We start from the raw sequence: 24,845 nt of genomic DNA on the forward strand, positions 1-24,845 counted from the left end.
TCGAAATCTATTTCCTTACTCCTTTTCATCTTCAACCTTATGGTGTTTCGTCCTCTTCACATCTCCCCGGCTGCGATAAATCGACTATCCTTTATCTGAAAAAGTGACTTCCATCCAATCAAAGAGGAAGAAATGCTCGCAGGGTGGAGACCTTCGAAGTTACTCTTTTATAAATCTCTTTCATTCACCGGCGTGCGAATTATCGGTTTGGTAACCAGTGTGACTAGACCGGTTATTGCCAGGAAGGTATCTTATTGTTGTTGTTTACTAACGCGGGGTAACAAGCATGCCTACCGAAGAAAAATTATCACAAACCTTCGATATTGAACACTACAATGGAACTTTCTTGAACAATAAAAACCTAAGCATACATTGTTATTATTGGAAACCAAGTGTTGAACCCAGGTAAGAACTAATGCAATATTTTGTTTATTTTGAGGAATGTGGAGAAGTTGACAAATGGAGAAAAGTGACGCAAAATAATTTTGAAAACATAACTGTTTTTAAATATTATTATTATTTTTTTGCTGAAAATTAAAAAAAAGTTTTAATATTACTAATAATAGGGCGTGAGGTTTTAATCTTATGATCAGAATATTATTGTTTATTTTGAGGAATGCGGAGAATTTGACAAATGGAGAAAAGTGACGCAAAATAATTTTGAAAACATTATTGTTATTCTTTTGATGAAAATTTAAAATTTTTTTAATATTTTCTAATAATTAGACGCGAGGTTTTAATCTTATGATCTGAATATTAACTTATTTTGATAATTAAAATATGGAAATAGTTGTTAAATTATGAATTACAATTATGAGCACTACAATTTATCATTCTTGAATAATAAAAATCTAAACATACATTGTAATTGTTGGAAACCAACTGTTGAACCCAGGTAAGGGCGAATGCACTATTTTGCTTATTTTAAGAAATGCGGAGGCTTTAAGAAATCGAGAAAAGTGATGCAAAATAATTTTGAAAACGCAGTTGCTTCTAAGAACTATTATTATTTTTTTTACGGAAAATGAAAGAAAAGTTTTGATGCTTACTAATAATAGGCAGAGAGGTTTTAATCTAATAATCTATATATTAACATGTTTTGATCATTAAAATATAGGAATTATTGTTAATTTATTTATTACTTATATATATTTTTTAAATGAATAAAGTTGAATTTAACCGTTGAAAAACCAACGTATGAATCTAATGGCAGGTTTTCATTTGCTTATTTCTCTGAAAAAAGGGCAATGCCTGTGTAAGACTAAACTCCCTTTACCGCAAAAAAAAAATAATAATAATAATTCCACGTTAACGGTAAATATAAGTAAATTTGAAACAAAAGCAGAAGGAGGTTGGAGTTTTGGAAAAACAATCGACATTTCAAAAGAAAATTTCCTAAAAAATCAATTAAATTTCTAGGTTAAGTGCAGTAAGCGAAATTTTAGTTGCTAAAAATCAAAAAAGAAAAAAAAATTTTAAAAAATTATAAAAATAAAGTTAAGAAAATTCAATGTTGGGTTGAATGTAATATGTCCATTATGGGATAAATTACTTTTCTTGATTAAAAAAAATACATTTATCACTTATGATGTAACTAAAATTGCGTTCCCTCAAAATAATCACAAAGTCATTTGAAACATCATCTATTAGATAATAGAAAGATGCATAATTTTTCCTCAATTAAACTTTTTACTTTAAAACCAGCTCTTGTTTATTATCTTATCTATTATGTATTAAGAAGTCGTTCAAAGATTAGTTAAGCAAGAAATTTAATCTTTCAAGCAATGGGGTTTTTACAACATCATCATGTTACATGAATATATATATATGAAAAAAATTACAAAAAAAAACTAAAAAGCCAGAAGAAAAATAATAAAAGATAAAATTTCGTCGTGAACTCACATGAATATATTAGCAAATTAGAATGCTTTCTGATGTTGAATTAATATAGCCAAAGCAAAATACACCATACTATCTATGTATGTATATACACAAAAAAATTTGGTAAAACAAATTTTTTGAATTACTAAATGCAACCGCACGTGGACTTATAAAAAATTATGTGTATGAAATAAAAAAAAATTTTTTTTTTGTTTGACATGGAGATCTTGAAAATGTGCTGCAAACAAATAAGTGAAAATCAATTTTAGATTAATCAATTTTAGAAAATACAAATAATCTAAGAGGTTTAGTTTCTAAAACAGGCTCAATCAGTGCTTTATTTTAAAGAGAGTTGGTGCAATTTTTTCATTGTTTATTTTTATTTTAAATATTATTGAACGGATTTGCCCAATTTTTGACGAAAAAGTCTTTTTTTTTTAAAAAAAAGTGAGCATATCGACTTTTTAAAAGTTTATTTTTCCTTCCTAGCATTAAAATTTTTTGATTGCATGTACAGTGTGTTCTGTAATATCCGCCCTTAATGCATATTTTTAGTCTTCTTCCAAACTTTTTTTCACTAAGTACACACGATAACGGTCACATATTAATGTTTAAGCAAAGAACAAAATAAATAAATGAAAATAAATTAATACGTAATAAAAAACTAAATTACTATCGAAATCTATTGAATCACTAAGAGGAACGTGGTAATGAAAACATTAAAGCCTGTTTGAGTGTCAGAGAAAATAGAAAGGAGTTTAAAGGCAGTTATTAGAAACGACTCCAAGTTTCACATGGCATTTCAACTGGTTTTGATATTGAACTGGTTCTCACGTTTCTTTTTCGCTTAAATAACATTTGTGACTCTTAATACGAATACTTTTCTGACTTCACTTTTGTCAAGGATTCTAAAGGTATTATACATTAAGGGTAGTCATACTGGAACACCCTGAATATTAAACATCTAAGTAACTACAATGAAGTTTTCTTTTGATAATGAGACATAACAAGGAAACGCTTATAGTTTATTTAAGTACGCAACTATGATTATTTAAATTTACTTTTTCCATTAGTTTTGGTTTGGAAGTAACATAATTATTACGAAAGTTTTGATTTGGTTTTACTTAATTTTTGAGTCAAATTTGCATTCAAGTAAGGTTTTATATTTCACTTTTGGGAAAATATATTGTTTCTGAATACTTTTCATAAAAAAATTTGGAAGCATTCGTTAATGTAACAATATATACACATATATATATATTTTAATTTTATAAAAAAGTGAGATTAAAATTGCATTCTAAAACCATGTGGAATAAAATAATTATCTGTGCTTAAGCTGAAAGCGCGAATACATAATTACGGGTCCAATAATTTTCTTGCACTCTCTGAATCAGCAAAAACATGAAACTTAGAAAGATACAAATTAAAAAGTGAGATTAAAATTGCATTCTAAAACTATGTGAAATAAAATAATTATCTGTGCTTAAGCTGAAAGCGCGAATACATAATTACGGGTCCAATAATTTTCTTGCACTCTCTGAATCAGCAAAAACATGAAACTTAGGAAGACACAAATAAATAGAAATAAGAAAAGAATAGTAAAGAAGAAACATTTCCGAATCCGTGTTTTTCCAAAAGGTTTCAGCAGTAACTGTTATCAGCTATTGAATTTTCACAGCAATCGATGCAGTAGTCATTGTATGGAAATCTGAATCAACTGGAGGAAATGATTCTTTTTCTTTTTTGATGCGTTGCAGAAAGGATAATATCTTGCAGTATAATTATTATAAAAGAATAAAAAAGAGACTCAGTATAATTTCTTTTATTTTTACGAGTGTTGTTTAGCCGTATCACATTATTCTGTAGTGTTGGTAGCAAATGATTAGAAAGTTACCTTATCAGAATAAAATAAATAAATAAATAAAACTGTAACTAGGTTACAGTAATCTGATACTATTTGTTTCTTCCTCAGTCTTGGATTATGTTCCTTTTACGCATTATTTTGATTCTGAAATTTTAATGATGAAATTCTGATACGAATTCGAAATTTAATTGAGATCGATATAATTCTAAGTGAAAACAAACTTGGGTATATATTTTATCTGACTAAATAATAACGAAAAAAATATTCCGATGATTTAAAAATGATTCCAAAAATTAGCCATGTACGGTATCTTTTGTTCAAAAGCACATTCTATATGCAATTTTATGTATAAATTTAAACAAAAACAGTAAGAAACACAAATACACAAGTGGGCGACCTTTGTGCTAAAATACAAACTGAGGTAAACAACGACGTTGTTTACCTTAGTTTGTTTTTCAGTAAGAAACACATCAAATCGCTCTTTCAATTATATTAATAATTAATTATTTTGCAACAGCATTTGATAAGTTACGAGATCTCTTAAAATTAAAATGCTACCATATTTTTAGACGTTCTATTTGTTATTGTATTTTTAAATATTATATATTTCTTTACAATACATTAAACAGCCTTATGTAATTGTATTGAACACTTTTGAAATTTCTTATTTACTAAGATTGAAAATGAAATATGAATGAAGTTAAGAAATTTTTCATTTTTAATACGAATAGTTTCAACTAAAGTTATCGTTCACTTAAATGTTCTTATATTTTATACTAACATTCTTACATAGTAAACCAAATCATTATGATAATCATAAAAATCCTACCATTTAGGAGTTTCCTTATTAAACATTACAGAAATGTTTAATAAGGAAACTGTAATTATTTGCAGTAATTTACAGTATTAACAGTAATTTACAGTAATGTTTTTAATAAAATTTGTTAAAAATATTCTTATTAAATGATAAAATAAAAATATTTTTCTATAAATTTTATTCAAAGTAATTGGTGAATAGTTTGAGTAATAAATTTATCTAAATATTTATTTTTGATAGCACTGTAAAAAGTTCTGGATCAAATTACGGTAAAAAGAAACAGAACGTTGGGTGCATCATCCGTAAAATATTAAACCGTAATTTTAACAGTAATATTTAATAAATTAAAGTGATTCAGTGATTTTACGGTAATTATTACAGTGAAAATTATGGTATATTAGATTTTTTGTTCCGTTACATGTTTCGGCAAAAATAGGTTTTAAGATAAAAAATACCGGCACCCTGAGTTATTTCGAAATTAATCAATTCCACTTTTTTTTTTTTTTTTTTTTTTTTTTTTTTTTTTTTTTTTTNTTTTTTTTTTTTTTTTTTGCGGGGAATTAAAAGACCAATTATACTACTAAGAGTTATAATATATAAAATCTCAAACTATTTAAAATCTTGTGTCATCAAGACCATAGTCATCTTACAAACCATTTTTATAAAATTATTCGTAGTTGACTCGGAATACACAATTTGTAATTGAAATATTTTTCGTGAAATATGTCTAAACTGAATTTTTAATTTTAGAAAAAGAAACAAAAGCGAAGAAAAAGAAAGTTGGCCAAGAACTTTTAAATAAATTTTTCTCTATCTAAAAGTCCTTGTGGAATTCCACAAATTTAATGTCTTGACTTAATTTCTCTAACAAAAATTAATATTTCTTGACATAAATTCGTTTTAATTTAAGTGGTTCAATGGCAACTTCTTCCATTGACCGAGAGTCTCAGAATTACGTACAATTTAGAGTCTTCTTTCAAGGATATCTTTAGAATTAATTATACTGGTTTGCTTTCTTTCTCTAGACAAAGGTCTAATGGTCTTTTTTTTTTCTTCACTTTTTTTTCATCATTTCATTTTGTTAAAGCGCAACACTAGATATTCATGGTCTTATGCAAATTAAAAGAAAAAATTCCTATGCATTGTCCTTCAAATAATGGAAAACTACGTACTTCTTTTTTTTCACCCTCAAGAAATTGCTCATCCGGCCTTAACCTTGTAATTTTGAACCCAACTCAAAAGACAAGAGAATTTCTGACCTCTTCAATGCTCTTTCATCAAGGAAAATGAAATAAAAAGACACAGTTCGAATGATGAAGAAAAATAAAAGTATCATTGATTAGCTTGACTAAGTAACCTTAACAAGAAGAAAAAAACTTCGGTAAATTTACTTGTGCTGTAAGGTAATGATATGAAAAAATCAACATTAAAAAAAAACATGATTCTGCTAATAAAAACCAGAATTTACGGCATATAAATAATTTATTTGGTAATTTTTTCGCTCATGTGGTAACGATTTACCGGAAATTCTGGTTTTCAAATTTTTTTTTATTTTTAATGGCGGGCACTTGGAACTATTGTCCATTGGCCACAGAAAGTGCCAGAACTGCTTACTCTCTTTTCGTTACCCAGTGGGCACCTGTGGCGAAGCCACGGCGGTGGAGCAGCGTCGCCTACGTCATACTACCACAACCCGTTTATAGGGCGGGTCACATTCACACACAAAGGAGAAATGACATAGAACACAGATAGAGAGAAAGAAACATCCATGCTTTGACCGGGATTCGAACCCAGAACCTTTCTGATGTAAGGACAGTTCCCTGCCCCCTACACAGGCCGGTCGGCGGTTTTCAAAATTATAGTTCCTATTACCACGCATTAAATAAAAAATATAAAACTGAAAAGTAAATTTAACCGAACAATAGTTTTTGCACCATGCTCTAAGGTACCATATTTTCCACAGTTCGGCTACTTCCCATATTTTGATAATCAAAAATCCAAATCAGTTGAGTAAAAGGTCTGCTGCAGAGAAAATAAGTTTTTGTGTCCGATTCTGTAACTTAATTAATTCAGCATTAATTAATAAGAATATTTGAATTCTCCCTTAAGAGATGCTATTATAAGCACTCAGTTCGTGAAAATCCGATCATTAATGCAAAAGTTATTTAGAATGATATTTTTATGATTTCTGTACATTAAAGTTTAATACATTGATTGCGGGTATATCACCCGATTTTGCTCAATAATTTTTAATATTACTGTTCTAAGTAACAATTTAAAAATTATTTTATAGTTACAAATTTTATATTTATAATAGCAAAACGTTTAAAGATTTGAGAATAAGTTTAAGCTGTATAATTCATAGTTTATGCCTATTGAAAACTAGTGTATAATGGTAATATAAATGCAAGCAAATGTGGCCATTTTACGTTAGTAAACTGTACCCTAGGTAATACCTCAGAATTTTTTTTATTCCAAAAGTTCCGATGGAATAGGAACTGTTCTTTATGGACTTGTCATTTGTTTTCATTTTCAGGAATCGACTTTCTTTTTGACGCAGAATTTTTTCCCTGGCGCATCCTGGGAGAAAAAAACTCCTCGTTCTTAATTCATCTAATATATCTTAGCGAAGCAACGATAAAATAATCGATAATCGAAATCGCCAAATTTCAATTCTGATTCAAAGAATTTAAGAACTATTGTTTTTCAAATAAAATCAGTTTATGGTATCAGTTTATAATAAGTTTTATGGTGATAAAATCTAATAAATTCCCTCCATTACCTTACACATATTTGTAAATAACGTGGACTTAAACTTTTTTCTAAAATAGTAAGTCACTTTTAGATTTATCATATAATGTAATGAGAGTGATCTGATTATATCTGGCATTGGTTGCAATTAGTGCTTATTCTCAACCTAGAAACATCAAAAGAAATTAAATAAATAATAAAGATTTGATGAATAAATTATAACATTGGCCTTACTTCTTGTCTTTGCAAATGACAGATCTTCTATTGAATTTCTAAACTTTGAGCCTAATGTTGTCACAATAAATATGTATTTATTGAATTTTGGTCTTTGTAATTGACAAGTTTCAGCAGGATGTCTTACTAAAGGCTCTCACATTTTATAGTACTCCTTTATATTCATGCTAAAGCTCAATATGTTGTAACAATTTAATCAGGAATTAAGTGTTTCAAGCAATTCATAGTTTTCTATTTAGGTCTTTTCTTCAGATAATGTATGGATTGTTTATTTCTTGTAAATAATTATCGCCCAGTTTGAATTAATTTTTTATTAATCTTCAATGCATTGAAAGACATTTTGCTCTAAAAGGATATTGAATTGCTATAGTGCCTATCGCCAATAAAGTAAATTCTTTTTTTAAAAATAAGTATGAATAAAAATGTACGAAAAGAAAAAGTAAGATTACGAGAATCTATATTAAAACGCCCATTGAAACAGTTGTAAACAACGCGTGTCAATAATTATATGTTTCACCTCAAAACTTGAAATGCTTGTCATTCTTATTTTTTTGATTTCATTATCAATAATGAACTTGCAAAAAATATAATTCATGTATATTTCAAATATAGATAACGAAAGTCTATTATTGATAACGAAGAATAATTTTTACAAAACAGTTTTTCTTTATTTATTAATTTTATTTTTTATTTTAATGACCGCTTATTTGACTTCAAACATAATGCGCACAGTGACTTCATCAAAATTATTGCTATCTAATTTATCTATTTATAAAAAATGTTTACGAATAAACTTATTGATAAGATTAATTTTACATGTAAATAACCAATTTCTAACGGGGCACGGAGTGTTCGGAGTACACCAAAACAAATTTTTTAATAAATCAGATACTTGCTCTAACTGTAACCAAAGACAAACCATAGAGCATTTTTTATATTATTGTGATCGGTACCGAACACTCCGAAAAAATTATTTCTTCCAAAAAACAGACCAACAAATTTTTGCAGACAAGGTTTGTAGAGAAATTATCAAGATTATCATTAAAACTACTCTTGAGGAACAAATGGAATTAATAAACAAAATTGACAATAACTAAAATTTTAACCTGCTTAATCTAACCACCTTGCCAAAACTTTTTTTTGGACCACATTGCCATTTTAGTGTTTTAATTTGACTTTTAACTTGACTTTGCATTTTATACATGCTTTAGGTTTGTTTACAACCTTTGGATTTTAATACATTTGGTATTTTACATTGCGATTGTATTTTATACATGGTTTTTAGATTGTTATACACCCCTTTTAACTCTTACCTTTTAGTATCTATTGGTATTTTGTCCTCTGTTTTTTTGTACTTTAATTGAATTTACTCTGCTTTACTTGTTGTTCTTCATTTTAACTACCTGTTACTACTTCACCCTCACTATTTTGGTTCCACCAGCAGGATTCAAGCTGGCTTGATTGGCTGGATCCTTTCAATGCCCTATTGGCAAGTGTATACATCTGTGATTTTGTCTTAGTTTTAACTTTTCAATTTTAGCACTATATTCATTTATGTCATTTTATCCTTTCACCTTTTGGCGGTTTTATGAGCTGTATTTACGGCGGTTTTTGGTGAATTGTTAGATTTTTTGTCTTGTATTAAGGGTTCCACCAGCTCTGGCTCACAGCTCACTCAGTTTTTACTGGTTGTCTCAGGGTTCACAATTTTTGTATTATATATATATATAATTTTTGTATTCTATTTATATGAGGGTTAATAAGTTTTGTATTGTATATATACATATAATTTTTGTATTTTATTTATATAAGGGTCTGTTGACCTTTTAAATGATTCATTGTATTTGGCGTATGGGCCTATTGGCCTAGGCCGCTGTATATATATTAAATTTACATGTAAATAATTAGCAAAAAATATTTTTTCCCTATTATTTATTTTTTTAAACTTGTGCATATTTAAATTTTTTTGTGATTTACTTTTTTTTTTACAGAGCGCTACTTTTAATAAGCCATGGCTATGCAGAACATACTGGACCTTACGAACAGTTAGCCAAGGAAGTGTGTAGCAAGGGATTCTTTGTTTTTTCACATGATCATGGTAAATATATAACTTATATACTGTAGAAAACTTTAGTGCATCTTGACATAAGAAATAAAAAAAAATTCGGGCAACTAGATTACATCTAAGTGGTCTAGTACAAAGGACAGATCCTGCACGGAGAAAAAAATTCTGGCAAAATTACTGCGCTGCATGGTAATGACATTTGTGGTAAAAAAAAAAAACCATGATTCTGGTTAATAAAGTCAAAATATACGGTATTTAAACCATTTATTTGCAAATTTTTCCGCTCATATGCTAACGGTTTGTAAGAAATTCTCTTTTTTTTTTTAAATTATAGTTCTTAATCCATATATTTAGTAAAAAATACAAAACTGAAAATTAAATTTAACCGAATAAATGATTTTTCCGCCACACTTTAAGGCATCATGATAAAATTACCAAATATTACCACATTTACCAAATTTTATCACATACATATTAGAAAACTATACTTTATTATTAATTTTGCCAAAATCATTACCAAAGCGCTTCGCTAAGAATTATTTTGCATTTTGGTGTTTCTATAGAGCCAGAAACACGGTAAATGTTATCCTATTCTTTTAGTTATGATAATTTTTTTTTCTTCGGTGTGGCGTAGCACTAAGAAATTTCTTTACACTATTCGGTGTAAAGTAGTTGCCACCGTTTTCGGTATTCAGTAACTCAAATATTTATATTTACAGTACGATAAGATACTCATAAGAGTCGGTAAGTTTATTTTTAGAAGACAATATAAATAAATTAAGCGGTCAAAAGTTATACATTGCAAAATTATTTCCTATAGTTTACAGAGACCTAAAAGTTTGAATATAAATATGTTATTTCAATTAAAAAGTTTAGTGATATTAAACTCTAAACCTTCACAGCGAACTTTTCTTTCAATTAATGTATAGAAGTATTGAAGGAAACCACCAACTAGTAATTAAATGTAAACAATCTAGATATTGTATCCAAAGCGCGCAAACATTGGTGTTTTCGAAAGCAAATATTTAAGGTATGGTTTAAGAGTGCATGAACTTTGTGTAAATTTTTCTCATTATAAGAGTTTTAAATTTAAATTGTATATAAAAGCTCGATTTGGTGCTAACTTTAAAAAAAAGTGTTATTTCATATACTGTTTGGATTGTTCAACATTAAATTCGGAGAGATAGTATATCATAGTTTTATTAGTGTAGTTATTGTTTATACGTTAATAATCACACTATAACATTATTATTATGACCCATATTTAAAGCAACAGATTTTCAATGCAACATTTTCATTCACATTTAAATTTGAAGGTTTTCTAAGGGATTTAGAATTTTTCATAATTTCATAACATTAATTAGAATTAATAGTACATTAAATATCAACCAGATGTTTTTCGCTTGGTATTATTATTTTAATGATAAATTTCCAGTAAATTAAGATTACTGTAGGTGTAGCCTTATACAATTTTCAGTATTTGCATTTTTAGAATTATTTTTTTACCGAGTAATATTAAAATAACTCAACAATTACAAAAAAAGGAGTAAATGCAAAATTTTTACTCCTCTTAAATATTAATAAAAAAGTTATTAACAAATTTCGTTTACAAAAATATTAATATGATCTTTTGAAAATAATACGAAATATACATAAAAGATGACTTGTTGCCATTCTTTCAAATTTAAATACATGTGCGTTTAAAGTTAGATAAAATTCGTATAAGAACAAAATAAAAATGACATTTGTTCTATGTAAAAAAAAAAACAGAAATAAAAAACAAAGGGTCGTCAAATCTTCTTTTTTTTGTATTGAAAAATGGACATAAATCGCTCTTTCCCTTTTCAATCATTACTTCATTCTAGACCTAAAAATTTAAATTTTCAGTTAGTAGCCAGTGGTCGGTAAATTTTAATAACTTCGTAGCCACTTTTTTCTTAAACTTAATGAGTCAAATGACTTTTTTGTTTGTTTGGATTAAATTATATTTTTTACGAAAAATCATATCAGATAATTTATGGCTATAAAAATTTAATTGAACAATAGAAATAATATAAATATGAGAAAAAATTTAGTTTAACATACTGACTTTAATCAACTTTAATTAGAAATATTTGGACAGACAAAATACAGCTAAGATATACATTATAACTTTGAAACATTAGAATTGATAAAAAAAAAATCTCCTTCCACGTGTATCTTTCCGTCTCAAATTGATGAATCCTGAAGGATCAAAATTTTAAATGGGAAAATTGGAGTTCTTAATGAAAATTGTGTTTTTTATAGTCTTTCTGCACTGCTGCACTTTATTAATTAAAATTTTTTTTTAAAAAAAGGGAAAGAATGAACTGATGTTTAGTTATTTTAAGTCACCACTTTTTTTTTTGTTGACTCGGGTTATTTTCAGGTCAACTTCATTCAATACTTCCAAACATAAATATTTATTGCTATTATACTAGATTTAAGTTATATACATAAATCAATAAAATTATATATAAATAATTAAAATTGAAAAGGTAAGATAGAAAGATAAGAAAAATTATTTAATGTAAAAAACGATATATACATATATTGCTTATGGATTTAAAAACTAATATTCTTGAACACTTCATCTGAGACTCAGAGATTTTAGGTTTGTTTTTGAATGAAACATAATTTTAAGAATGCAAGTAAAATGAGTCGAGCTATTTCGCATTAGCATTTTAAGCATAAATGGTAACAGCAATTAGAAAATTAGAGCAATGTATGGCTATTACCAGCAGATTTGAAAATATCAATATCATCTATCTTAGCAATCGGCATCAATCAGTTATTCTGACCAAACTTCCGTTAAGACTAATCTCTGTTTTAAAAAGGTTTTAATCAGTAATTTCGAAGATTAACATAGGTATGTGAAAGGTCCATTTAAACGATAAACATTTTTGTGGAGGATCCGTTTTAACAACAAATTTTATGAAATGTCCGCTAATGAACCCAAATTTTTCCTAAAATGAACCCTGTTAACTATATATTTAGTTTTAATGTAATATTTATTGTAAATAAAAGGCGAATGTAAATATCCTAATATTTTTTGTGGTATTCCCTGCATTTGGAAAGAAAGTTAAATTTACGAATGTCGCTCATTTCACTCAGAGAAAAAAAAGTATGGTCAAAATTACCAGAATATGGCAAAATTTACCGTGTTTCTAGCTCTTTCTTCTTTGGTGGAAGCACAAAAATGCTAATTTTTAAAGAAGTGCTTTGTTAATGATTTTGGTAAAATTAAGAATAAAATATTGTCTTATGATATGTGATAAAATTTGGTAATTTTATCATATTTTTGAGGATGTCATAAAAACCATTTATTCGCTTAAATTTGCTTTTTAGTTTTGTATTTTTTACTGAATGTGTGGTAATAAGAACTGTAATTCTAAATCGTAATTTCTGGTAAATCGCCATTAAATGAACGGAAAAATTACCATATGAATGGTTCAAATACCATATATTTTTCATATTTGATTTTTTGCATTCATATACTATATATATATTTTACTAGAAATGTCATTACATGCAGTACGGTAATTTTATCAGAGTTTCTTCTGAGTTTTCTACCGTCAGATTTATTACCTAAAAATGTGCTCAATTTTATTAAAAAATAAATACGCAAAAAATTTTTGATCAATCGTATTTCACATAGAAAGGAATCATGTTTACATCGATTTGCTGAAATTTCGAATAAATGGGTCTACTGATATGCTAGATGTCATATAAGCCAATTTAAAGAAAGATGTCGGTATACTTCCGTATTTTAAGTAAGCGTTACGTTGTTCATGACCAACAGAGGAGATATAATGTTCAGGTTATTTTAAAATTATAATGCACACCTTTTTAAATACAGTCAACACTCGATATAACGATTCCCATGGTACGAAAAAAAGTAGACGTTCTATTGAGAGATTGCTATACAGTCACTGATTAAAATTAATGAAAATATTTACATATATTTCATAAAAACTGGACTTATTCTGGCAAAAACATGCTATACTCTAAATGAAATTATGAAATTGACTAATATGCAGTTTTTAATATCAATAAAATAAAAATATTATTTAATTTAGTATATTAAAGGCTAAAATTACATTTAATTTTTTTTAAAAGGCATCTTATAATATTGCGCATAAAGTTTAGACAGTCATTCAATGCTTTTCTAGATTTTGAATTTTCGCTTTGCAAGAGCGATGTCATGAAAGTAATTCACTTTTTTTTTTCATCCTTACATTACGATATTTAGTTATTGTAAACAAAGAGCTTTTAGGGATCTTGAATAATTTGTGTTTTTTTTTCTGTCAGCTTCCTTTAGAATTTTTTATATGCTACACTGCATTATACACTGCTTAGTTGCAGCCATTTTCACTAAATACAGTCGGACTTCTATTTAACGAACCATTTTGCGAATTTCTCTATTTTGCGAATTTTTTTTGCGAACATTTTGGAAATTTCTTCGTAAAATAACTTCCAAATAGCGAAGTGAATTTTCTATTTAACGAATTTTTCTTTCACATCCACTTTCCCTATTTAACTTCCACTTTCCCCATTAAAAATTACTTTGCAGTTATAATTTTATACAGCAAATAAATATAGTCAAAATTGTATGCATAAACTTAGCTGTTTTTAGTTGAAAATGTATGTAACATAATAGTGTAACACTGGATAATGTTTTGCTCTATTCTTGTTTTCTTTTATGCCTAAGATTTATAAAATAGGTAGCAGATACTAGTTTACAAGATAAAGGTGTATCAATTGCTTTTTTAATTATGTCTAGCGTTCATGAATTTAAAACCCATTTTGTGTTGTTTAAGCCCTTTAAAAGGCGATTTTCTATTTAACGAATTTTCCATATATCGAACTTATTATCGGGATTTAGCAACTTCGGTAAGTAGAGGTTCGACTGTAATATGTGTCAGAAAAACAAGCAAAATTGAAAAAAAAAAAAAATAAAGAAGAAGAGAGAAAAGCAAATAATACCACGTGAGGTGAGTTAACTTCACATAAAATCACCTCCTGCAAAACTTCGCAGAAACAGTGAGTCTATTTTCAAACGAGAAAAATATGATTGATGGGACTCTTTGAAACGAAATTTTGAAATTATAGAGGAAACTCTGATTTCTAAATGACTTCAAATTCTCAGCAAGGGTAAGTAATCAATTTTTTCGCAATTCTTTTGAGCATAGACCTCCTTTAGAATAGGTGGTCCTGTCACTTTCTCTTCATTCATAGAGAATTCAAGATGTATCATGTAAATTGATCAGCAACAACAAAAGAAATAGTCGTTTGAATAGTTTTCCGGTGAGTTTTGTCATTGACTTGTTGTCAATGGAAAAATTTTAGTTCTGAAAGCACAAAAATGGTTTCACCTGTTTTTTGAAGTAATTTTCTGGGAATCAAAATAAATAAATCAAACAAAATTTCTGTCACTTTATTGGAATGACTGGAATGAGCGTAAAAATAACATTGTGTTAAAGGAACAGCAAGCTGGACTTTATGTTACAGTCGTTATAATGGAAAGGTCGCAGTAATGGATGGTCGAACTAATGAGCGTGGACTGTATAAAGATAATGAAAAGGAATTGATTCAGACATCTTTAAGAGTGATAAATGCTTTTTATTTCCTTATTCTTGTTCCGATCCGCATTAAAAAGTTAGAAAAATAAATGACGAAATTATACTCGTATAAGAAACATTCGCGTACGTTTTTTGTATCACGTTTATGCTTTTCTATGCAGGTAGATGGTTTGAGAGGGGATACCAGTAATCACAAAAATTACTCGTTGTCTCAGCAAATTTATTGATAATTTAACAAACAAAGATATAAATATAAATTTAGAAATTTTTTCGTAAATTTATTTATAATAGAATTTATAATCTTTTGTAATTATTATATAATAATAACCATAGAATTATTAAATACGAGTAAAGTAAGACTTCTCTCGGCCGATATTTGTTAATTATAGGTTCTATAACTTTAGTTTTTTATCCAATTGGTCCAAATATAGCAAGGTGTGCTGCAAGCTGCTATTTTCATACCATACGATATTTTACACATATTTTATTTCAATAATTTGTTTTAAAGAAAAAAATTTTTCAACAAAATGACGACATATTGAATGAAAAATGTTTTTACTGTCGACTATGTCAATATCATTCAAAATTCAATCAAAAACTATAAACACAATCAAAACTATCCTACGCTTTACGAAAACTTCATCAGTAAGTGTATACAGGGCTCAAAATAAAAATGTGACAGCCAGATAACTTTCAATCAAAGGATTGGATTTTAATGAACATGAAATCTTCGTGGTTCGAAAACGTAACTTTAAATATGCCAAATAATTAGTACATATGATTTTTTAAGTTATAAAATCAAACACAAAGTTATACTTTTTTTTAAAATAAACATACACTCTTTTCCAACTAATTAGGATCTTCAACTTTCAGAATATGGGTGGTAACCGAAATCTCTCTGGAAAATATTGCTCTTAAATTAGAAGAGCGATCGATAATATGGTTCTTTTAATGTTAATTTAACTGTTTGCACATTTCGTCATATATCTAAAACTGTTTAAAGGAATCAAAATATTTTTGCACACTTATAAAAGCAATTCAAAGTAATACGTATATTTACACTATTTCAAATTTTGCAATTTTTGAGAACAAAATTTAAAACTACGACTCTTTTTTAAACTTTATAGCTCAGAAACTGTTTCCCTAATTCTGCTCAACTTTTAATAAAATAAATAATAAAAAACAATAATAATCAAAATATATTTTCTAGGAAATTACCTTTGGATAAACGAGTAATAATGGTATATATTTCAAAATAATAATGCTATATATTTTACACGTATTCTAAAATCCTAGCTTTTGTCTGTTTCTGTTACTTCAATTTATCTTCCAAATATTGTCACTCTGTAATTACTTTGCTTTTATTCCTTATTCTAAGCTCAATGGCTCAGAAGACGGAATTAAAGCTTTCAGCATCTTTTATATCTTATTGACAGGGGGCACAAAAACTGAATGTGTTCCTGCTGCAAGTTGGAACAAAAGTTATAAAGGAATCAAATATATTTCCCTATAATTAAAAAAGAATTTCAATCTGTAATGTTTATTTTTTAAATTTATTTATAATTGTATAATTGTAAAAACTGTGTTAATATAAGTATATTGAAGGAAATCAAGACGCAATCTTCATTGATGTGAGGGAAAAAAAGTTAAACCAAGAACGGAAAGTAGAAAAAATGTTTTAAAAAAATGGTAAAATATAAAAAAAGCATGAAGTGTAAAAAATTACCCTATTTTACAAAAGAGGCCATGAAATGTAAAAGAAATGTCATAAAATATTAAAAACACACACAAACACACACACAAAATCTCAAAAAATTCTAAGAAATGTCCTGAAATCGAAAAAGAGTCCAACAATGAAAGAAAATGCAAATATTGTCAAAATTCAGGCCTAATTATTAATGTTGTTTTTTGTGTATTTTTGCTTCTCATGCATTTTTCAATTATATGTGGTTTATTTTCATAAAATTAATTGGAAGTGATTCAGAAAAATTAACATTTAAGATTTTTCTGAAATACCTCATAGATAGCTTAAACTAAAGATCGATAAAGCAATTTCTAGTTCACCCCATACATTACTAGATCTTTTTTTCTATTTCTTTCCCTTTTTTTCCTAATCTCTTCCAATGAGCCCAGCCAGGTGTGAACAATCTTTTTAATGTCCAAGAAGATTGAAAAATTATCCTCAAGAAAAGATGTGAAAAGAATAGCTTTCATTTTTTACATTTTCACAATGAACAAATATATTATTAAATTAAATGTTTTTAACAATATTTTTTATATCTTAAATGTTCAAGGGTTATAGTTTGCTTAAAATATCAGTTTGTATGCAAGAATTAAGCGAATATAATTAAGAAGAATAAGAAAACTCTTTATGCTGTTTATATAAAAGACAAAATCCAACGTTATAAGTCATAAATATTAAATTACAATAGTTGAAAATTGCATGGAGGATCGATGCTTAATTGGTGCATCATTGTCCTCGGCACGATAGAATACTTATATGCTTATTGAATGCCCTGTTTGATTCCTTACTGTTTGATTAACATGCTTAGTTTTTAAAAACTTGTAATGGTTGCCCTCTTTTGTAAAAATAAAAATATAGTTTACGTGAAAGTGAAAGCTCACACAACAAAGACGTTTAAAAAAGTTAGTCTTTTGTTTAAACTTTACTGAACTTTTAAAAGTAAAAATGGTATAAAAATTTATGCTTAATTCTGAGTAAAGTTTTATGATCTTAAAAATCAATATTATAGCATAAAATACACATTAAAATGTCTAGTAGCTGTAAGTCAAGCATTTTAAAAATTGTGTTTTCATAATGTATGTTGTATAATTGATATATACTTCAGTTGTATAAAATATAAATATAATTGATATACGTGATTAAAGTGTATCATTTTTGTGTTATCGTATAATTAAAAAAAAGAAAAACCACAAAAATATTAATTTACTTTCAGTTAAATAAATGATTTTTATTAAAGATATAAAATACAAATGTTTACACAGTATGATTAATACACACACACACCTGTCCATAATGACTTTAAGACTAACGACAACCAACATTTGATTTACTTTTAGATTGGATATAATAGTAATTAATTTTGTTTGGAAACATAAATTTACGCATTTCTATTATATTTTTATTTTTACCAGTATATGTTTGAAGAATATTTTAGCTTAGCTAAAAGTAAATATAGATCATTCATTGTTGTGGACACAAGTGTATATATATATATATATACATATACAAATTCGCGTAACTAATCCTAAAAAAAGCTTCTTCAATTTGGGTAAGATTTTGAGGGGTCCACCTAACACATGGCTAACTATTTAGTGATTGTTCCTTTAATTAAATTAGGAAACTGTACTCAATTAAATTAGGAATATTTTGTCATTAATTAAATTATATTTAATCACGATAAGTATACAGTTCATATTTATAGTTCCCAAAATAGACGGTGAAGTTGTTGTAATTTGGAATACGCTGCCCAAACGGTTAAACATTGCATTTTTGCGATTTTGGATATAACTTATAAACCGAATCAAAAAGTTTCTTGGATGCAATATAAACATATTTATCTGAGTTTTTTTTCTTAAGCGGTTTTAAGTAATAACTTATTATCTTTCATTTAATGTGTACAATTTTTTGAATTCTGGATATCGCTTTTAACCAGTAAATTTTTCACACCACAATTCGAGACTTTAGAACGTCTTTTAGCAAATGTAATATAAGTTGTTCTAATAATCCATTAAAAAATATTTTAGGTAATTTTTTTAAACAACTTATATTTCGTTGTGAAATAAGGTGAAATAAGGTTTTTCTTTAATGTAAAGATTTTTAAAGCTAACAGATTTTGTAATGAAGAATGTCATTTTAATGGTTTCAAACTATTGTTAAAATTGTGTCAAGTTATCCATGAAAACTTTATTTTATTTTCGACACAAAAGATATGAACAATAACTCAAGAAGAAACCATAAGAGTTACAAAATAAAGTTGTCTATTAAGAAGTTCTGACGCAGAGAAAGTAACCTTCTCGGAAGGTCACTCTTTGTAAACTCACTTAAATTTGATGATACGAGAGAAAAGGATTATAAAAGGTTTCCCGCTGACCAAATATGTTGAAATGAAGTTACAATGATGAACCAATAAAGAGAGTTGTTGACCCTTTTCACGGTAATATTGCACAATTTGCTACCTAACGTTCGTATTGCAGAAAATTAAGTTCATCTAAATCTTCAATTTGTCCTCTTATGTAGCGAAAGTTGCTAAGCTGTTTAATTGCATACATTTTATTTCAAGGCTTTTAGATTCAGATGACTGTATATAGTTAATTTTTCCACTTTTTTTTAAAATTTTCAAGGCTGTGTTTCTTAATGGCATTTAATTAAAATTTTTCAATTTAACTTTGTTTTTAAATTTTGCAATATCATAATACTGTAGTTAATATAATGTCATAATAAAGATAAGGAAGCAGCTATTAATATAATTAATTGTTAGGTATCATTATAAAAATCTCATACCTCTAAAATATAAAGTGGTAATAGAGAAAAACTAATGCGAATGTGATGTAAGCTGCAAAAAAATCCAGTTCAAATTACGGTAAAATGTCGGTACTTTTTACCGTAATATTTTTCGGAACAAAAGATATGATATACCACAATTTTTACAGTAATATTTATTGTAAAATCACTGAATTACTGTAGTAAGTCCTGCAGTAGACTGATCGTTAAGACGCGGTTCCCCGCAGATCACCGAAGTCAAGCATCACTGGCTACGGTCAGTGTGCGGGTGGGTGACCACTTGGATCAGCCTGCGTAGGGACCGAGGGTATGCGGTATTGGTCCTCGTTAAACTGTTCTACCGTAAAGTGCTCGACTTCGCATGCAGGTCGTCGGGCTACCGAAGCGGGGATGCCATCCCGTCTGCAGAGGATCAAAATTGAGATGGCATGTCTTCGGATCATCCTCAGGGATGTTTCTCAGACCGTCGCCAATAGCCCATTGTGCAGCTCTAGTGCGACATAAATGAACAACAACAACTACTGTAGTAAAATAATTATTACTATAAAGTATACGGTATAAAATTTTACGGTAAAAAAGGATTTTCAGGAGTATTAATTTTACAAATGATGCACCAAGGGTGCCGGGGTACTTTTTATCGTAATTTGAAATGAAATTCATTTTACAGTGTATTTAGCAATGCTATGGAAGCGGATAAAATAAAAATGATGCTGTTTCCTCACTTATTTCGATTTCATATGTTTTTTAATGAAATCGTAACAAGTATGCCCAAATATGTGGAAAGCAGTCAAACGTATAAGCGCTTTAAATGATGAAAATATTTAATTTCAAAAATATAAAGTCTTACTAATAATATGTTCCGGATAGTTAGACTCTGTTTTGATTAGTTTATTTGCTTAAGAATTTTTAACATGATTTTTCGGAATTTTCTGTGACAGACTTGCATTGAGAAAAAGAAGTGACAAAATTAACAGAATATGGTAAAAAATTACCGCTTTTCTTGCTTTTAGAGGACACCAAAGAGTACGATATTTTTATTATTGCGTTTTGGTAATGACTTCAAAATGTAATGTTTTGGTCTTGGCTTGTTTATTGTTCGCCAAGGTTTTGGTAATATAGAACCAATATGGTAATATAGCTACCAGAATATAGTAAAATTTACCGTGTTTGTGATTCTATAGGAACATCATAAAGTACGGTAACTTTCACCGAAGTTCTTTGGTAATGATTTTTGGTAAAATGCAGCAATAAAATCTGGTTTTATTACCATCCGCTTTGGTAGTAAATGTGGTTAAATTTGGTAATTTTGTCATGAAGATATCTTTGAGCAGGGCATTAAAACTATTTCGGTTCAATTTACTTTTCAGTTTGTATATTTTTTCTAAATGTGTTTGTATATTTTTACGAACTAAAAATTTAAAAACTGGAATTTCCGGTAAACCGTTACCATACGAATAGCAAAACAACCAAATATATGCTTTAAATACCGAATATTTTGATTCATTACTAATTATTTTATTTATTTACTTTTATTTATTTCTTTTACCAGAAATGTCATTGCTACACCGTGCGAAATTTTTTTTTTACCAGAAATATTATTACCATTCAACTACGGTAAATTAACAGAATTCTTCTCTCCGTGTATGATGATGTTTGATAATAAATTTTGCAAATCTGCTATTTATTAGCATCTCCACCTTTATAGAACCCCTGAGCGAGAGATTCGCACGTTTCCTCGTTGCTTTACTAGGGCATAACAATGATGGCAATATTTTTCTTTCTGTTACATTCAATGCAGCATAAAACTTTTTTTACGAAAATCATTTTGAAATGTGCACTTTTGTACTCCTTTTTGCATATAAGGTTAATGATGCGTCAAATCTATAAATAAATCAAGTCCATTCACTGACAACAGATTCGATAAAGTAATTTGTTGTTAAAATTTATTTTTTTGTTTCTATTCAACCAATTTTCTTCTAAAATATTCAGAAACAGTATGTTTAGAAATTCGAGAAAGAAAGAAATTCGTTTAAGAAATTCCAATATCTTAACGGAGTCTCGAATATAATTTTCAAAATGCTGCTCAAAATTATATATTCATTTCCAACCGGTAATTGTTGCGAATTTTTTTAGCAAAGAATTTGAAAAGGACATGAATTGTTCTTTATCTATCATACAGTAGATATTTTTTAGCCACTTTAATAAAAAATATTCACAGTTTAAAAGATAAAGCAATAAAAAGAAAAATATATGTTGCAAAAATGGAAAAAAAATCTCAAAACATTTAAAAATTGCTAAAAAAAACTATTAAAAGTACTGCAAAAATAGAATAGTTTTAAAATGATAAGCAAATGAATCACCGGTTTGAACTACCTTAAACCGGCTTGAACCACCTCGAAATTTACAAAAGAAAGTTCTCTTTAGCATTAAAATTTTATGCTACACTTATGACTTTTCCTTGTTAGACATAAATTTCATTTCGCTACGTTAAAGTAAAACTATGATATATAAAAGTATTTACTACTATCCATTACATAAAACTGAGGCACGGGAAACTAGTGTGTTAAACACACTTCAATTAATCACTTGAAAACATTATTCATGTCAATTTTCCCAATCTGTCATATTCCTGGAGCATACTAATAATAGAAAGGAGTATACTAATAAAGAAATAACTAACCGTCACCTGAGTCCAATTAATACAGTGCCGCCATTTTAAATAAACCGTACCAAGAAGCATGATGAAGATAAAAGGTAAAACGTAAAACATGGTAAAAGGCCTTGCCATCGAATTGTTAAAATTACCAAATAAATGGTACAATGATCATGGTACATTCTGAATTTTACAGTGTCGAATAGTTTTATCGCTATTCTTTATATCAATGGTTCCCAATGTTTTACGACTATGGAACCCTAATTGAAGGAGTATCTTTTAACGGAATCCCAAATATATAGCGGCCGTGAGTATATTAACCAAAAAAAAAAAAAAAAAAAAAAAAAAAANCAAATAAAAAAAAAAAAAAAAAAAAAGAAAAAAGACTGCTAACTATTTTGATCATATTTAACGTAATTATTTAATTGTTGATCATGATTAACTGAAAAGCAAATTTAACGGAATAAATGGTTTTTATGCTATGCTCTAAGGTATTACGATGAAATTACCAAATTTTACCACATTTGCTACCAAGCAGCAAGGTGATAAAATAGTACTATATTGTTAATTTTATCAAAATACATTACCAATTCTCTTCGGTAAAAATTACCATACTTTTTGGTGTCCCATTAGATCTAGAAAAAAAGTAAATTTTATCTTATTCTGTTAGATTTGACCATACTTTTTTCTCAGTGTAAAAATAAATATATATTTTGAGTATGTACTTCATTTATTCATTTAGAGAGGGAATTATTGTAAAGCATCTATTTAACTTTCTGCAAGGAAACAGATTGAGGGACTCTAAAGTTATTTTATAATAGATTTGTTACGCATCTATTTAACTTTCTGCATGAAACAGATTGAGGGACTCGGAAGTTATTTTATAATAGATGGCAACGCATCTATTTAACTTTCTGCATGAAGCAGATTATTTCACTGTAAAGTCAATCTACTTACGGATACAGTCAAAAATAGAAATTAAATGGTTACGTAAACGGAAGTGGTTGGCATGTGATATCAAAAGGTTGATTAAAGTGAGTGAAATCAATTTTTGAATCTTGTTAGAACAAAGCGAAACATTTTAACTGTTTATTACAATTACTGAAATTTATTATCTATTATTGTGCTTCGATAACGAACATGATAAAAAGATAGGTACAGCAAATATTGCTTCAGCACTTTTATCTATGTTTTAGATGCATTAGAGATGAAAATTAAGAAACTTTCAGATTTTATATGATAGACAGATTTTAAATTAACCATAGCAAAATCATCTTTAAGTGCAATAAAATAAAGATGAATTCATGATAATTGTATTAAGTAACTTATTTAAATATTATTGGGGCTTTGTGTAAAAATCAGTATTGCTTTAGTATTGCTATATGAATAAATCTTATATTTTGCTTGAAATTAAAGGATTTCTGATTGAACATAAAAAAGCTTATTCTTGGATATGAACGTTTATTTTGACTGTTTAAAGCATTTTTATCAAAATTCATTGTTCAGTTATTAATGAAATACGTGTTTATTTGATCAAAGTGTTCCTTATAAAAAATTCCACGGGGAGGGTGGGCTTGTTTTCTATTGACATCGGGCTATCCGTTGGAGGTTTTCGAAGTTTGCCATTCCTCTGACAACATTTACATTAAGAAAGGCAGTTATATGGAGGCAATTTTTAATTTCCAAAAATCCTCAAAGGCTATAAAATAAGTATTTCACATTTAAAGTTGAGATTATTTTTATCAATTAAAGGTTTTTTTTTTCTCTTTCGTTTAGTAAATGAGACACACTTTTTTTTCCCCTAAAATGCAATTAAGCAGGTACCGATTTTTTTCGTCCTCCATCATTAGTGGACTCATTTATCGATTTTCATCCAAGGAAAATAACTTTTATTGCTTATTGGATAAGAAATTATCGCTTCTATAGTGCTAACTCCTTTTAAAAATTCGCAAATTGGAATATCGGGAAAAGATAAAGTTAATAGAAATTCAAAAGCATTTAAGTAGATTTCTAATTAATATTAAGATTGCTTATTCCGTAAGCGGAAAGAAGATTGAATGAAGTAAGCAGAATCGAAAATAATCTTCAAAACACAAATTTAGCTCAAAAGAAATAAAAGAAAATAATGATGTACTTGATTTGAAGTACGTACTACGATACACTGCACAACGATGATCGACATACTTTGAGTTTTCTTGGATGCTAAGAACTAATCTTAATACGGAGTGTCACTAACTTAAACTTATGAAAAAGTTCAAAACGATATTTTATACAATTATAATAATTATTATTTTTTTTTACAAAGCAGCTTATTTTTTACGCCAAGTGCAGTGAGATTCAAAGTCATGGTGAAGAATTTGCTAACGATATTTTTTGTTCTCTTTATCATTACAATAACCATCTCTCTCTCTTTCTCTCTCTGTCTCTCTCTCTCTCTCTCTCTCTCTCTCTATAT

General features: G+C 27.9%; 1 protein-coding gene across 1 annotated transcript in view; it reads left to right on the top strand.

Moving 5' to 3' along the window:
• The first annotated feature begins 137 nt into the window (after positions 1-137).
• The window catches only part of LOC107456643 (monoglyceride lipase), a 50,613-nt gene continuing 25,905 nt past the window's right edge, over positions 138-24,845 (top strand). The window contains exons 1-2 of the mRNA XM_016074552.3: positions 138-405; positions 9,539-9,645. Coding sequence (XP_015930038.1) covers positions 287-405; positions 9,539-9,645 — 226 coding nt within the window. The 5' untranslated portion in view covers positions 138-286. The remainder of the gene's footprint in view (positions 406-9,538; positions 9,646-24,845) is intronic.

The sequence above is a fragment of the Parasteatoda tepidariorum genome, chromosome X1, assembly GCF_043381705.1.
Source record: "Parasteatoda tepidariorum isolate YZ-2023 chromosome X1, CAS_Ptep_4.0, whole genome shotgun sequence".
Taxonomy (NCBI): domain Eukaryota; kingdom Metazoa; phylum Arthropoda; class Arachnida; order Araneae; family Theridiidae; genus Parasteatoda; species Parasteatoda tepidariorum.